The sequence below is a fragment of the Mugil cephalus genome, chromosome 2 (genome assembly GCF_022458985.1).
Source record: "Mugil cephalus isolate CIBA_MC_2020 chromosome 2, CIBA_Mcephalus_1.1, whole genome shotgun sequence".
Taxonomy (NCBI): Eukaryota; Metazoa; Chordata; class Actinopteri; order Mugiliformes; family Mugilidae; genus Mugil; species Mugil cephalus.
In genome coordinates, this window is record NC_061771.1 from 3,932,095 (window position 1) to 3,949,336 (window position 17,242).

A 17,242-nucleotide genomic window follows, 5' to 3' on the forward strand; every position below is an offset into this window, starting at 1 on the left:
TTTGCCTCACAGTCTCTCACACTATCATTATAGGACTTAAACAGTTTCCATAATCTCAGGGCTTTTGTAACTGGTGTAATTTTAGTGTGCTGGAAAGATAACGCAAAAGTAGCACGGAGAGTTTATTATTCTCAATTCCAACCTTCACTTTGTGATAATTTACCCAGAGTTTCAGAATGTATTATTCAGATATTTGAGTAAATTACATTTTATTTGGTGATATTACCGTTTAGAGCTCTTGCTCGATATCAGAGATGACAAAGGATGACATATCTCTCGCTTTTCGCAAAACGTCAAGCAAATTCACATTTGATGAGTAACTATTCCACACACTGGCACAACTGTGACTGACGGGTAAAGTGAAAAATGGAAGGAATTTGCGGCCTCAAAGCAAGAGGAGAAGACGGAAAAAATGATTGTTTTAGATTATAGGATACATGCTTGCCAGAGAAGCAACACTTGGGCAGCAACTGTCCTTACCAGCTGTAGAAAAGCAGCAATTCGGTAAAGCAGTGCTCTGCTGCGGAGGGGTCCGGCAGTGGCGACGTGGGATGGAGGGCTCGACAGGACAGGGGCACTTGAGGATGGGGCTTGGGGTGCAAGGACCACCAGGGCATCCGTGCTGTGGTTGACTGCCGCCTCGTACTCCCGTCTAGCTAACGATCTGCTGGCTTCTTCACATGACTTCTCCGCTCTCCTGTCCGCCATGACTCAGGGACAAAACGTCTATAAGCAGAAGAGCACAATCACCAACACATCCTTTCAACAACAGCGTTAGGAAATAGAATGAATGTTCCTTTTCTGCCCAAATAAAGTGCCAACCCCACAACAACTCAGCAGGTCTACAATGTTCTCAATACGGATGAGGATAATAGCTTTTCTAATGATGCATTTCTGTCACATACAGTAAGTTTAAACACAGCAGTGGTTTGACTGGCAAAGCTCTCAGATGCAGGAGACTCTAAGGACAGTAAAAGCTTACGCTGTCCTGAACTGTCTTTCACTGCAAGCCCTAGTGTTCTTCACAAGACAGCAGAGGAAAACGATTTTGCATTCTAGGAATTGTATTTATTTTTTTAGTTGAATGAAATATCACAAAGTTTTAACACAAATGGTTTATCAGAAGTGTTTCTTGTTAACCATGTTCAGAGGCCCCACTTCTGACATCATCACTGAATATTTGTCAGTGCACATGATTTTACACACACTACTGTGAATCCATAACATATTCAGAAATATTTACCTTTCACTTTCTTTCAGTTGTTGATCTACTTTTACATGGAAAAAAGTCTGTTTGCCCACCAGGCGACACTGTGACAGTAGCGATAAAGTGAAAACATGTTTTAGAAATCTTTGCAAACATAATAAAAACCAAAAGCTCCCATTTACCCAGGGACCAGGATGCTTCTATAATGAGGTATTCTACGTGTGTTCCACTGAGGAGATCACAGGGAGCCAGACTACACCAGATGAATTATTTCCAATCCATCTCATAGCCGACAAATTACTTTAGATCTCTTAGGAAAAGTAGGAGGGGACGAAAAATCAGGGCTACTTAGCTATGTTGCTTTGCTGTCTCCCCAACAAAGATCTGGATAAGAGACAACAGTTGAGGACATGATGACATGTCATGGGGGAAAAAAAAAACAATCTGTGAAGCCAAGCAGAACAAAATGTGTGACGTGTCAACTACTTATGCCTCCATGGTCAACACTTCACCTATAAACTGACTTAAAATGACTTTGTGGCTGAGACCAACCAGACCTTTCTTTCACATTTTAATGTATTAAAATATTAAGATATATTCAAAACAAAGGTATGCACACATGCTAGATACTGTGTTTTATACTGTATATTGGGGAAACCCATCTTTATAGTTGTTAGTTTCACCTTTCCTTTCCTATTGGAACTTTAATGAGGATGGCAGACCTTTGACTATTTTTTGCATTCCTTTACAAAAGCACACTCAAAGTGCCTGTTGAATTTATAGGGAATTAAGTTATAAATAAATTCTAATTACTATATTTAATGACAGTACAGTGAGAGTTAGACATTTTGAGAAAAGGGGAAATCTGAGAAACTGAGAAAGGATTCCACACCATTTCTGTCCCTGGTGCAGTGGTTATTTTGCCCTCTCAGTTATACATGTCACCAAGACACAGCTGAAGCAACACTTCATTCATCAAACCCTAATAATAATATAGATTTTAAGTCAAAAGCAAAAAGTGCCATGGAATTACAGAAAGACATCTTTTCATCTTTCCATGTACAAGAACATATTTTCAAAAAGAAAATTTCAAATTAATTTCAAAATTAATTTGAGAATAACTTGTGAATTACACACACCTATTTATGCACTGAGATAACAACAGATACATAACAAAAGGGGGTGCAATGGTATGTATACTCAACATTCGGTACAGACCTTCTTGTTTAACTTGGGAATTCTGTCGAGCAAAACCTGTGATCCAACCAATAGCTCTCAGATAAAACACAACTCAGCCAGAGCCTACAGACATTGTTGTATAGTGAATTTTGGCAACCAGGTACAGTAAGTGAAGAATGAGGACGTTAGGTTCTGAGAAACTGTTAAGCGCACTATATTTACAAAGGAAAGGAAAGTTACACTGGTAAATACCTCTGCTTTCACTGCTGGGAGAGTTGAAACCTGCACAAGCTTGACGTGAAGTAGTCTGTATTATTCTGGAATATTCCAAGTGTCTAGTGTCCGCCACAAAAACTATAAAAATAAAGATAGGCCTGATAATGACCCCTCTCTGTTGGTTTATGTGACTTTTATCTGACATGTCAACGACTTCAAAAACAATTATTCAATCTGAATAAGATCCCCAGCCAATTTGGGATTAAGTGATTATTTAACTGTACCAACACAATGGTATGACTTGCCTCAACATAGCGCACTAAATAGTCTTTATATAGGACTATAAGAGTAAGGTAACACTCAGTAAGATAAGTGGGTCACTACTACTAGAAGAAAACTGGGGTGATATGTTAGACATACAACATGATTTCCAGCTTCATCACTAGCGAATTACAAGTTTACACAGCGAAGATCAGGCTGTGTGGGAACAGTAGCATTCCCTGGACTGCAACTGATTTTCTTTAAAATAAAGCAGAAACCATTAAAGAATTCAGGAGTAAGAATGAACCATCCTTGGTTGAAGGACGAGGCTGCATGTGTGGGTAGATGGCAATGGGAAGATACATCCAGCTACTATTCTGTACGTTGGGATGTAACAAGCACAAGAGACGACTTTAAGTTTGTTGGGAGAAAAAAAAAAAAGAAAATCATGTGATTGACTTTTTACCCAGTTAGCTGGGGTGTTTAGGTTTAGGGCCTTTGACTAAAACTTCTGGACAACATAAAACAGTTGATGGAGCTATTTCAAAATATATTTTATCAGCTTTTTTTTTTTTTACAACACTTAGCAAGGTTCCAGATGAAAATAACCTGAAAAGTCTTGATACTGTTTCTGTTTAGTTGAGTAGTGTAAATGAAAGGTTGTCTATTAGCTCAGAAATATTTTGAGTTTTTTTAAACTAAATATGAGCATGATTATGATAAAATTAATAGAGAGAGACAAGAGTTAATGGGCAACAGTATTTTGCACACTGCAAAACCGTTATCATAAACTGAAAGCACACCCCCAGGGGAAAAAAAAAATAAAATAAAATGCATAATGATGCAAAACAGTAATTTTCAGTAACTTGCCTTTTTTTCCTGCAAGGCAAAAGCACGTGAAACGGAACCACAGGCTAATTTACATGAGGCAATGTGACCTCCTTCACACCAACAAGCTCAGATTTGGATAGAGAAGGTACATCGTGACCTGTTGGAGATCACTACAGCCTTAAATGCTCAACCTTGGAGAAATGCCTAGTAACTACTGGTCTTATTTCCACCTCACTGGTTTCATCATTGGCACTGCAATGTATATCAACGTGACTGACAAAGCATCTTTATCACCAAAGAGCTGCCCCAAAAGCGTCATTATAGTTAGTTATTGTGTGCAAAAATGTCTGGCAAAACAAACTTTCTAGTTGCTAATTAAAATTCCACAACAATTAGCTGATGCTGAATTTCCATCCAAGCATTTACCACAGCCTGGAATTCAGCATTTTATAATGACTGCCTCAAAATAAGAGTTGGTCCTTGAAAAGAATACTGTAAACAACCATGATATCTTCATTATATTCATTGCACAGTCCACAGCAAAGGATGATGAAAATATCAAACAAATGATAGTGGTATATTTTGGTAAATAATATGTATTATTTTGTAATATGGACAATGGGCTGGAGAATAAGGGAGAAAAGACACTTCTTAAACACCTGTAACAGCTGGCACTTCTAATGTAGCCTGTTATTCTCATCTCTTAGGTCCACAATATGCAGAAAAATTATTTGGCTAATGCACGTATACGTTGGTTGCACAAGACACAGACTAAAGTTGAAGTCAATGCCAGTGTGTAGGATTTAAAATGTTTTTCAGACATGCACTTACATTAAATGTAATGTATATATTAATTTTCCCTGGCAGACAATGTAGCTAAAGACATGACATCCATCCCCATCTACTTCTCCTAGAAACTAAATGCAAGTCTATGACAAAACATCACAGCGCTGCTGTTCTCCATAATGTCAATGTTTCAAGAAGAAAAAAAAAAAGTGAACTGCCAAATAAGTTCACTTCCTCTAAAAATGAAAACATGCATATAAGAAACAGCACTGCACTTTATGATTAGCCTGTGAGAGTATGCTTGCTCTATGGGACTGTGTGTTACTATCCCCAGCAATGTTAGCATTTCATGCTATTTACACTGGCATTTGACCAAGATTGCAGAACTGTACAGTAATATCATGTATAGCATCTTAAACAATATCGCTCAGGTCCGGTTACCAAAAGACAGGTTTAAGCGCCTGCTGGAAGCTGTAATTCCTGTATGTTTGGAGTCAAATGTTTACCTGAAATATGTGCTTTACAATAAACCCAGTCATGACAATATTAGCACAGCAGCAGATACTCATAATGGATGATTTCAACAGCATTAAAATGCAGCATGAAATTATCAAAATCTACTTAGCAAAAATGAAAGTTGACTGGACTGGGTTTAAAGGCTGACATTGACACAGTAACTACTATTTAAATTAGGTTACTTCAGACCTATTTGTAACTGTACGCATAGCCATGATCCAGTGTTGCTACTTGCAAGCCAGCCACTTCACTGGAGCAACAACAAATAGTTTGGCGGGATATAGTGGCTGGTCACCTGTCTTTATTTTTGGAGACCAGTAGTCGCGGGTGCTACAGCAGCTTGGTCCTCTGTACACTGGATGAGAGAGCTAATTTTACAGCTGAGGATAGTTGTGAAGGATCATCGACTGGTTTCATCCTGACATAACGTCATTTGGCTTGACTACATCGTCAGCAGCAATGTGTGTGTGTTTAAGAAAAAAAAGAAAAAAGAAAAAAAAAACATAATTCACTGAGCCCCATTAGCAGATATGCATAGAGTATATGGTAGAAACTAATAACCACGGACGTTGGCGAGGACTTGTTTCGTCTTTTTGTAAATAGTTATAGCTTTAGTTTGTCTGGCAAACTTGTCATGACTGCTGCTACAAGTCAAAGCGATGACGGCAGCGCTACAAAGCCCCGAAAATGTCCCCTTAATGTTGGTTAACTTATCGTTCGGTTTCATACTGCGTACAACGTTGTCTCCAAACAAGCTATGCGCAGCTAGGAGTTAGCCCGCTAGCCAAAACACGGCCTTTCTTGGAGCCAAGCTGGCAGGCTGGCCACAAGAATAGCTGGCTGGCTCGTTAAGGTTAGCAGGCTAGCTAGCAATGTTCGCCCGAAACAAAACGGTTTGGGGCCTGTAATCTTGCCACGGCGTTTAGGCGCATATAATTCACATGACACCGTGTTGCTAACCGCGCATGAACTCAAAGCATCGGCCTTTGTCGTAATGATTAATGGAGGGGATTTGTGTCAGTGGCTTTGGGATGAAAAATACAACTGAAAGGGCTGGAAATGGGAAGTCAACACTTACCTAGCTTTACTTTCTACGCCATCTTGGATCCACTTGTCAGCCCATCGCAAAGCATAGTGGGATGTGCTGAGCTGAAGGTTGACAGGGAGGACCGACCGTAGACCTACTGTGTGTGTGTGCGTGCGTGCGTTCGCGTGCGCGCGCGCGGCCTGTGGAGAGTTATCTGCTCACAGTCTGTCTTAAAACGATGTGGCTTTGATACATCGAAGGACGTAACTATAAAATTACTATTCCACCAAAAAAAAAAATCTTTTATATTCATATATATGTATTAATGTTATATTGTGGAATTGCTCGTATTGTATGTAACTGTGTCACTTCAATAATGCTTATTTACTTGACACCCATATATATATATATATGTGTGTGTGTGTGTGTGTGTAGTTGTTGTTTTTTTGTTTGTTTGTTTGTTTGTTTTTTTCAGGAGTTGGGGCCCCTCTGTGAGGTGTTTGCATGTTCTCCCTGTGTCTGCCTGGGTTTTCTCCAGGTAATCCAGCTACTTCCTTACATCCAAAACCATGCCCATTAGGTTTGCTAAATTTTCTAAATTGCAATAAATGTGCATGTGAGTGTGAATGTGAATGGTTGTTTGTCTCTGTGTTAGCCCTGAGATGGACTGGAGACCTGTCCAGGGTGTACCCCACCTCTAGGCTCCAGCACCCCTGCAACACTAGTGAGTATCAAGAACAAACAGGTATTAAAGACTATGTATGTATAACCTATATATAGTTTTTGTTCTTCTTATCAAATGATTCTTATCCAGTCAATCATTATCAGACTGGTTATATTCTACAGCATTCTAATCTGTATATTTTTATAAAAAAAAAAAAAAAAACAAACACACAAACACACACACACACACACAAAGTACATTCCAAAATGATTTAAACATTCTAGCAATAACTAATCTAAATTAGTTAATTTAAGGTACATATTTGTCTAATCAACTATCAACCTTGTCAGTAATTATGTATACTATATGCAGCATATACTATGTATGCTGCATGGCAATTGGGCAGCATGTGTAGCAGTATCCTCTTCACAGCTCATCCATGCTACACCTATCCATGCCATTGGAATATGGGAATGGTTTATTACAAAAAATATACAATATAGCCCAGGCAAAAAATAGGTATTTATGTCCAAGAAGATGGTTTGTACAATATTACTGCCACGTTGAGAGTGAAAGGGAAGAGAGAAGTGGTGTGCTACCAAGATTCTTGCTTTAACTACATTAAGTGCCTCAACACAGTTTGGTTATTATTGTTCAGCAATTACAACAGTAGCTGATCTGTGCAAATGTGAGCCATCACTGCTTTGAGAGTAAGTTAATTAAATTTCAGGTATTAAAACACTGATAAGATCTGAAAAGGAGCTGAAGATGTAACAGGATCATTGGAAATGTATTTCAAATCACATGTATTTTAAAGATCTTATCAGGCTTTTAATTTGTTTCAGTGACCAAAGGCGCTCTCTTTTAAAAGGACAAGGATCTCTCACTTATTGCATTTCAAAAAATACTTTTAATTTCTCACTTGAATGTGATGAATCCTTAGAATGCACAAACATGACAATGTAGATTGCTGGAGTCTTAATTACACATCATCATGGGAATGCTGTTGTGCATTTTTTTTCCTCATCCTGTCATTGATGAGTTCATTCGATAAGTTGTTTTGTTTTTTAAACTGCACCTTGTGAAACTAGGAGTGTTGCTAGCCTCACTGTTTTTTCACTCTTCCTTCTCCCTCACTCCTTGTGATTATGAATAAAAACAGAGTATTACAACTGCGATCAGGACATCAGAGTCCCTTTGTAATCCAAATCCATAAAATTCACCCTGAATATAGAAGAAAACATGTTAGCCCCCAGAAGAACAGTCCTACTCAGATGTAGAATAAAAGAAAACTTTGATTTGACATATTCAAATGCTTCTACGCAAACGAAGTCCACTAAACATGCATTACCTTGTGTGTGCGCTTCGCTCTTCAACTTTTCTGTAACCATGTGTCTGGGGTTTATCATGTGCAGTTCAAGTAAAACACAACACCTACATACAAATGTTAACCAAACGCGAGGAGTTTATTGTTTACATTTCCAAGCATACATTGAAAGGTTGTTTAAGTACTCCATCAAAAGGCCAAGAGTAACATATGTGGAGATCCAGTCTTGTATAACACAGAGATGGAGATTCAAAAGAATGAGAGGTGTTTATTGTTAATGTTTTACTGGACAGTAAAAAACAACAATCTTGGGAATCAGTTTTTGTATTGTAGATGTTTTCCAATTAAACAACATTGGAATTAGACTGCATAAACAGTCGGCCAAAATACCACATACTCAAAAACATTCCCACAGAAGGGGAAAAAACAAATGAATCAGAACATAAAATAACGTGCACGGTTGTTGTTTCACTGCAGGTTGTGGATCATCTCCTCCTTGGCAATGAGATGCGTGGTCTTGTTGACGAGGGACATGAGAGAGTTGAGTTTGTGCGACCAGTCGTTGAGAAGGTCGTTGGGGTCTTTGGGCCTCTGAAAGTTGATGATGCCAGCAAGCCGGTCGACCTTGGCGTAGATGGTCTTGTTCACAACTAGGCTGGAGAGGAACTCTTCCGATTCCTGACGAAATATTTGAGCAGACAGATTTCTTGTTGATTTCTTGTCAAAATACTTTGTCAGTGAATTAAATAAAATAAGTCTAGGCTGAAATAAGATGCACCAATCCCTTTTAGTTATACTTAGACCCCACTAATACATCTAAATGAGTAGGTTCACATATGTTGTATGCAAGTAGCGTGGACTGAACATAAATATAGATTACACATCCCCACTTCCAAATTCAACTGCGTCTTCGTTTAATCAATACTGCACTCTGCGCCAAGTCCACCAGTGACAAAGACATGTTGGATTATACACTATTGTTCGCATTCTCACAATCCTACAGAACTGCTCTGCAGAGCAGTTGGCATGGTAACTTGTAGTCATCAAGATGTCACATCTTGTTTCAGTGTTAAATTACTAACTAAAACAAAACAACAAAATGTATATTTGCATATGTATCAGTGTTATATTAAGTACCTAAAATGACTGAAACCACCCTTTAAAAAAATATCGGACATGTATTTTAGTGTTTTAGTTTGGCCCAAGTCCCGTCCACTAACATGGAGGAGATGGAGCTTATGACCTATACAACAACCAGACACCAGGGGGAGCTCTACTTGCTTTGGCTTCACTTTAGAGGAGCCGGGTCCATCTTTATATGGTCAACAGCATGTAGTGCAATAAGCTAACCAGACGAGATAGAATTTTAAATGAATGCTTTCATGGGTTGGCCAGAGTTGGGCGAAGTTTTTAATGGGAGACTGTGGGTCTAGGGGATGCTCTGTTGGAAGTGGGTCAGCAAAGTTCTGCTAGGCCAATCAAATTGTTTGGATGGGAATCATTATGATGGACTGTTGAAATAAAGGCTACAATGAAATGTAAATAGCATTTTACCAGATGTATATTTGTTCAGGCTACTAATAACCCATAATCACCAAAACCGTACAGTTGCCTCACATGTTATATATGTCATATATGTTGAATCATAGCAACATTTAACGTGAGAAAACACTGCTGGAATAAAAAAAAAAAAAAAAAAAAAAAAAACAGTCTGACAAACCATTTAATCCAACATGTTTTTTCTGTGCTGTTGACACGTGAAGAGTTTGTGGCAATTACTAAAAGCACTGCTTACGTCAATGGAGAGGTCGAGGAGTCCGGCCATCCTCTTCATTGTGATTCTGGTGTAATATTTAGCCATTATTCTGATGTTCTGTGGACAGGGGAGAACATCATTAATATACATGTCTGCAGCGGGATATTTGCATTTTTTTTTTTTTTGGAGGTGCAACTTTCAGGTCACATCAACACTGAAAAAAACATCCATTAACAATCTAATTTCAGTCTACACAACAATCTGCCACTTTAGAGCTTAAGCAGCATCTCGATTTTAGCCTGCTTTGCATTTCTATTGTTCTTTTACAATTTTATTCTTTTTAGTCTAAATGGTTTGTATCCATATCAACAGACCTGAATCAGTCCCTTTTCTCTTTAACTTCGCACATACTGATCAGCAACACTTCAGCTGTATACAGATCATTTTCAAGACACCATCTCACTTGGCATGATTTCTCACCACTGATGTTTCCTTGTATGAGTTTAGGTGCGCCTGCCTAAGTCTAGATAGTTAAAATGTCTTAAAGCCAACATGCAAAAACTCCTGTATGTTTTTCAGCTCCAAAAGAAAAGACCACATTTTAACCTGTGGGACTTACATGCTCCACCACTCTGTTCTTCAGGTCTTTCCACCTTTTCTCTCCCTCCTCTGAGTAAGAGAACACATCTGTGGCGGGGCTGTCTGGTGACCCCTCTCTCAGCTCCTTCCCATAATCCTCCACCAAGGAAGCCCAGCGCATCAGCTCCATTGTTGTGAACTGCTTCAGAAGATCCCTGGGAACAGAAGAATACATTGAAAACAGCCCTCGTATGAACACAGAGCATGCACCTCAGTTCAAATGAGTAGCACAAAAAAATGATTTTTTTACTCAATTCTGCTGGAAAATGAAATATTTATCAACTCTGCTCAAATAGCACACTGTTTGTATTGTATATTCCCCATTAAAGAAAGTAGGCCGACATCCCACTACCCCACTACGGCTGCCTTATTCCCTACGACAAGCCAAGGAGCACATAGCGGGTCTTACTTGTATTTAGGGATTTCTTCCAATTTCTTGTCTGCACTGATTCTGTGCACGAGGTCTGACTGCTCGTTGTCATAAGGGGAGAGAATCACATACAGCACCACACTCTTCAGGGCCTGAAACACAAAAGCATTCACTGCGTTTCTAGCAAGAACAAACAGGCAACAAGCAAAGGGTAGTTTAGAAACAGTATAGTTTTTTGTCATTATTGCAAACTGTGCTGCCACTATATCTAAACAATTGCACCAATCAGGAGGACTCCTGGGTACATGTTTTTATACTGGTCTGGAAAAATTCTCTTCAAGTACTAGAGATATCTCAATCAATCCAGACATCTTAAGATTGGATAATAGTGAATATAAAAATATCAGCTCAGGGGCAAAAATAATGATCAGGACATCCCTAACAAGAACATTCAGTAGGGAATTTCCTGAAATGAGAACTGCAGCATTACATTACAGCATTGTATGCTGTTGGGTTGGAGAGTAATTCTTAGTCTCAAATAGGTGTAAAGTGAAGAATCCTAATCAGTTTTGAACATGAAAGGAAAAACATTGACACAACTGCACATTTAATAACAGTCTTCACCTTCAACAGACATTCATTTTAACCTAATTCTTGACAAGTGTTATTGTCACCATGTCCAAACACAGAGATGGATTCAATCCTTAGAAAGACAGTTGATGATTGAACTCGAGAGTCAAACACTCTCCTCCCTTTGGTGCTTTATCAGATACAAATTGCACAACCCCATATCTTGGCTCTAGACTAATGCCTACCTACATTCCAAGAAGAAATAAAACACCTGAAACCCAACTCTCTGAGAACTCTCCACCAGCTCTGGTGTAAATGCAGAGGCCTTGACTTTACTGATTCAATATATAACCGCCTGAGCTTCTTTTCTTGTCCTGTTCTGCTCCCGTGCCTCGTTCTTGGACTTTACCCTGCTTGCATTAACCAAATTCATCATACGTGTTCTAATGCATTTCCTTCTCCCTCACACGGTCCAGTTTTCAGTGTTCCCTCCCATTCCCCCGTCCTGTGCACAAGCAGGAACGTCACCTGTTGCTGTTTTTTCCTGGAACAGTGTCATGTTGATTTAAACGAGACTCTGTATTTTTTTCCCACTTGCAGAGCCAGGGCTATGGAAAAAAAAAAAAAAACTTTGGCTCACACAGAAGCTAGAGCACCGTGAGTAGCTACTTGCTGAACTTGACAAAAACGATACTGGCTTACAGTGACTGACTATACCTTGATAAACTACTAGTAACCTTTGAACAGTAGGTGACAGAAAGCCTGCTGATGTACCTGCTGCCACTTGCTGCTGTCCTCCAGGATGCAGGGGGTGTCGTAAATGGCCCGGTAGTGTTTGCAGATAGACAGGTACGAGCCCTCGTGCTGGTCCACCTGAATCATCAGGTTGTAGTACTTCAACTTCGACTCCTGAATTGATAACGAGACAAATGGAAAGTGTTGAGTTGGGCCAAACTTTGCAGCACAGAGTTACCAAAAAGTAATGTTTGATTGAAATGATGATGATTTCAATGTGCTGTGGCAAAAATGCAGAAACCTTCAATATAAGGGAACATTAAAGAACATGGAATTATTTCTTACCTCTGTGCCTTCCTCTTGGAAGAATTTGGTGTTTATCTTCTTGCTGATGATCTGGGTGCGGATGTAGTCCTTGACGGCAATGCAAAGCCTCATCTGTTCCAAGATAAACTCCACCTTCTCCTTTTTCTCCATGGAGCCATACGTCTCCACCTGACCAGTAGAAATATGTATATGCTGAATCATTTCAATACAATGGGCAATGAACCTGGGAAACGTTCATGATATTTGGGTCTATCAAAGTGTCTACAGTGGACACCGATTTAGATTAGAGTCAGATATTTCTATCTATATCTGCATCCACTGGGGATGGGTTAAAAAACATGTGCTTTTTGTCCAATTCAAAATAATCCAATTTCTCAGCTTGCAGAACAAGATCCGTCCATGTGTGAAGCAGAGTCAAACATGACTCAGAGCACCATCAACTCTGAAAGCTGATGTACGGCAGCATCGTGGAATAAAAAGGTCTGTCGACGGAGAACAGCTGGGCAGATATAATGCCACATGCAATGTGTGAAATTAGAATTAAAATATTGTGAAAATACTACAAATCTCTGAAACGACAATATTAGGTTTGCGAAAACCTCTTTGATAACTTAGCAAAATTGTTTCAAAACTGAAACATCTCTAAATGAAGCGATGAATTATTGATTTGTCTTCTACTGCTCTCTTACCTGAAGTTCCTGGAGAATGGAAGCAGCTTCTTTGACCTCTCCACTCTGCTCCTTTATGTTAGCCAGAGTCTTTGTTAGCCTGGCACGCTCGATTTCTACATAGATCTGTGAGGGTGGAAAATTAGGTTATTGGTGACACAGTTTTTGGCGCAAACCTGCAACATTTCAGTGACTTCACACAAAAACACCTGCTTCAGATACACAAATTACTGCACATTTTTTAAGGTGCAAACTTTACTCCAAGTGTGCATATTGTTAAACAAATGTGAAAATATCATCATAGATAACCAGTAATGCTCTCATCTCTGCCAGCAGTACTTTATTTGATAATTTCTGTTCTTTCTCTCACAGAGCACTGTCACACCACACTAACAGATGTCAGACCTTGCCAGCCGTCACGGTGCGAAGGGTGTCGATAAGTCTCAGCTTGATGGTCAGATCAGTCACAGCATCCACGTACTTATAACATTCTTGAACCATTTTGGCAACAGCCTAAGACAGAAAACAATACAAAAGTCAGTTTTAGAATCAGCAACAATCCGACTGGCAGCAACTCCTCTAACGGTTGGACGAGTTATATCTGATAAATATCACCATGACACTTCTCCAGTTGATTAATTCCATAAATACAATCATTTTTTTTTATAACAGGTTTTCTGTGAATTTATATTTAAATATGCAAATGAGAGGTTGTCTACTTAAATATGCACTAATTTGTATACATTCCCAGAAAAGAAATCTGAATAATGGCTAAAGTGAGGTTTAGAATTCTCGTTGTTTGTCAACACATTAGATTTCCAGGTATTTACAGAGGTAATTTTTTTTTTTATATAAATCACAAAATACTGTCAACAGTCCAAAATATATATATATATATAAATATGGATATATGGATATATAATATATATATAAATTTTCACCATATTTTTAGTAGTAATATGCCGGGGTAGAGACAAGGACCACAGTGCTACAAGCCGGCTTAGGAAGCTGACTTTTACTGAATTTATAAGTAAATTAGAGGCGCAACAAGGACAAAAAGTCATGAAAAGGACACCTAAATGTGCATTTTGACCTCTTTTTTAAACTAGTTTGATAAAGACATGATTACATACACTAAAGTTTAAATAAAGTACATTATTATGATTTACCAGTACCTGTAAAATTACTTCAGATGAGCAGCCTAAAATGTGTCTTGTGGGAGTCATAAGTCAATCTGTGTACATGAGGTATCTGACCTGCTTGAGCTGACTCCTCCTCTTGGTGAGTAACATGATGTTTTCATTCAGGGAATCCCAGTCCTTGGCTTCATAACACATTTGGACGACAGCGACAAGAATTCTGGACGTTGACACCATGTCGGACGCCTGAGCAAGGGTTGAAAAGTAAATACACAAATTAGAATATACACAAATACATTTACCCACCGTGTTACATTCACTCATAAACACATATTTAATTTACTTATTCAAACCTTTTTAAAATACATCACATTTTAATACTATAGGATGCTCTGTTCTGAGGCTCCTGTTAAGCTTCCAAAAGACATTTAAAAAAGGCAACAAGAGTTTTCGCAGCCCAAGTAACTTCCTCAATTGGACTGGTGGGAAGTATCTACCATTCCTCCATGATATTAACATGACTGAACAGTACTTTAAACAACCGCAGGCTTTAAAACTTCCTAGCCAGCTGTTTTCTGGGTGTGTGATCTAATTTCCCTTCGGGGATGAATAAAGTAATCTATCTATCTATCGATGTATCTGGACGGCTAAGGGGGGTCATCAAGACCACCAAGTTGTTTGAAGGCTCTCCACTTCCACATCTGGGCAAGATCTACTTGAGGCATCTATTCCAACGTCCCACAAAGATCCGTGGGGACCATAGTCACTCAAGACACTCCATGATCAACAGTCTCTCCTCTGTAGACTCGGGGCCCACTCACATTACAAAATCATTCTGCACTCAAGCATGTTTGCCCCCTAGAGTTAGTGTTCTATGGCTAGTGTGAGTGCAACTGTACCGTGCCGTGCCTGAGTACGGTGCGCTTCTCTGGCACGATACGATTGTAGGAGGTGTACTTTTGCACGATATGCCTTGTCACACATTCACATAAGCACTGTTAACTATGCGAAACCAGACGTATATACACATATTTTAACATATTTATAATAATAATCTACTACCTTTATAAACACCTGACCCCAAACTGTAATAAGAGATTGCCGCCAAACAAAATTACGCTGTAACTTGAGCGCAAAGGCAGGTTAAGTTCTAAATTTAAATTGTTCTTAAAGATCAGAGAGATCTGGGTATTTTCAACTAGGATGTAGAGTCTGTTTTTCCCTAATATATTATGCTGAACTAAAACATGATTCCAAATAACATTGTTAACCCTCAATAATAATATCATACCAGGCACAAGTTCCCAGGTGAAGGGAGCTTTTGCGGTTTAATTGAGACACAATTAAGTAGGTTGGGCTAATATTGTGTGTAGAGCACTACAGAAATATGTTAACTTACTGTTCTGGTTTGCTTCTCCAATGATAGCAGGCTCTCGATGGCCTCCTGCAATTTGCCCTCCTGCGGCGGAGCAGAAACAAATATATAGACTTAGATAGTGACACTGACACATGTAAAAAGTTGGGTTTTGTTTTTAGACATACAAAATTTGCCTGTCTAGACAGTTAGCTAGAGATGTTGCCAGTGACTTAACTGCTAACACTACTAGCATGCTACCTAGCCGCACAACATGAAATAAAGAGACGTTAACATGTATGAAAGTGTGAAAACACAGGGCAATATATTCCATTACGAAAAACTGTCCGGTACATTTTGTCAAAAGTGGTTTCCGGGTTTAGCTGAAGATGGTGGGTTAAATGTTAGCTTAAACGCTAACGCACTGGTGCACCATGACTCAGCCGGAGCTGGCCTCTTTCACGCCGAGCTTACTTTGGCCATTTTTTCACACTCCGGGAGACGCTGGTCTACAGTTGAACTGTAGTCGACCTCCATCTTCACAATCTTCCCATCAGACCTTTCAGATCGTTCCTCGGACATCTTTGCGGTCTACAAGTGAAGACAACACGTACAGTTATTCTTTTCTCGCGACCAAACTCAAGCTAGCCCTATTTTGCTTGTCAAATGAAAGAAAGCTGGAGAGCTGACCAATCAAAAGAGAGAGAGAAACGGCTGTCCGAGGCGCCTGAAGGACCCACTGCCTATGCTGCCGACATCCGAGTATTTTATGCAGGCGGAAATAAAATAAAATAAAATAAAATAAAATAAAATAAAATAAAATAAAATGATACCTACACTTTATTGCCAAAAGTATTCATTAACCCATCCAAATAACAGAATCCAGGTGTTCTAAAGTCAAGCAGATATGCATGCAGACTGCTTCTACCAACATTGGTGAAAGTGTAGGTCACTCTCAGGGGCTCAGTGAATTCCAGTGTGGTACTGTGACAGGATTACAGAAATATGCCACAGTCAACTGTCACTGGTATCATAACAAAGTAAAAGTGACTGGGAACAACAGCAACTCAGTCACTAAGTGTCATGCCACATAAACTGATAGAGCGGAGTCAGTGGATGCTGAGGTACATAGTGCACAGAGGTCACCAACCTTCACGTGGCCTTCAGATTAGCTGAAGAACAGTGTGTAGAGGGCTTCATGGAATTGGTTTCCATGGCCAAGCAGCTGCATCCAAGCCATAAATCACCAAATACAATGCAAAGCGTTGGATGCAGTGGTGTGAACTACGCCCTCACTGAATTCTAAGGCAGTGGAGGCATTCTCTGGAGTGAGGAATTACGCTTCTCCATCTGGTAATCTGATGGACCAATCTGGGTTTGGCAGTTGCCAGGAGAACTGTACTTGTCTGACTGCATCGTGCCAAGTGTGAAGTTTGGTGGAGGGGGGATTATGGTGTGGGGTTGTTTTTCAGGAGCTGGGATGACCCCTTAAATCCAGTCAAAGGAACTGTGAGTACTTCAGCATACCAAGCAATTTTGGATAATTCCATGCTTCAACCTTGTGTGAACAGTTTGGGGATGACCCCTTCCTGTTTCAACATGACTGTGCACAAGTGCACAAATCAAGGTCCAGAAAGACATGGATGATAGAGTTTGACATGGAAGAACTT

At 39.4% G+C, this 17,242-nt stretch overlaps 2 protein-coding genes across 3 annotated transcripts in view; both read right to left on the bottom strand.

The window, feature by feature from the left end:
- The window catches only part of helz (helicase with zinc finger), a 42,765-nt gene extending 36,616 nt beyond the window's left edge, over positions 1–6,149 (bottom strand). Inside the window, exons 1-2 of one of the 2 annotated variants that reach the window (XM_047579477.1) lie at positions 6,075–6,149; positions 481–726 (exon numbers count right to left, since the gene is read on the bottom strand). In XM_047579477.1, coding sequence (XP_047435433.1) covers positions 481–708 — 228 coding nt within the window. In that variant the 5' untranslated portion in view covers positions 709–726; positions 6,075–6,149. Of the gene's footprint in view, positions 1–480; positions 727–1,243; positions 1,293–6,074 lie in introns of those variants that run through there. The other variant, XM_047579478.1, reaches the window with a different exon arrangement.
- Positions 6,150–8,134: 1,985 nt separating this feature from the next.
- On the bottom strand, positions 8,135–16,261 carry psmd12 (proteasome 26S subunit, non-ATPase 12). The gene is made up of 11 exons (XM_047579345.1): positions 16,047–16,261; positions 15,618–15,677; positions 14,336–14,464; positions 13,485–13,592; positions 13,101–13,205; positions 12,430–12,579; positions 12,124–12,258; positions 10,819–10,931; positions 10,390–10,564; positions 9,810–9,887; positions 8,135–8,692 (listed from the first exon to the last, which is right to left on the bottom strand). Exons 1-11 carry the CDS (start codon positions 16,152–16,154, stop codon positions 8,483–8,485), a joined length of 1,371 nt encoding a protein of 456 aa, XP_047435301.1. The 5' UTR covers positions 16,155–16,261; the 3' UTR covers positions 8,135–8,482.
- Between the last annotated feature and the right edge of the window lie 981 nt (positions 16,262–17,242).

Excerpts from the sequence above, each read along its gene's own strand:
- psmd12 (XM_047579345.1), bottom strand. The coding sequence starts at position 16,154 with ATGTCCGAGGAACGATCTGAAAGGTCTGATGGGAAGATTGTGAAGATG. Across the intron at positions 10,565-10,818 it reads GAAGAAATCCCTAAATACAA|GGATCTTCTGAAGCAGTTCA; the intron begins GTAAGACCCGCT and ends TTCTGTTCCCAG. Across the intron at positions 9,888-10,389 it reads AGAACAGAGTGGTGGAGCAT|AACATCAGAATAATGGCTAA; the intron begins GTAAGTCCCACA and ends CCCTGTCCACAG.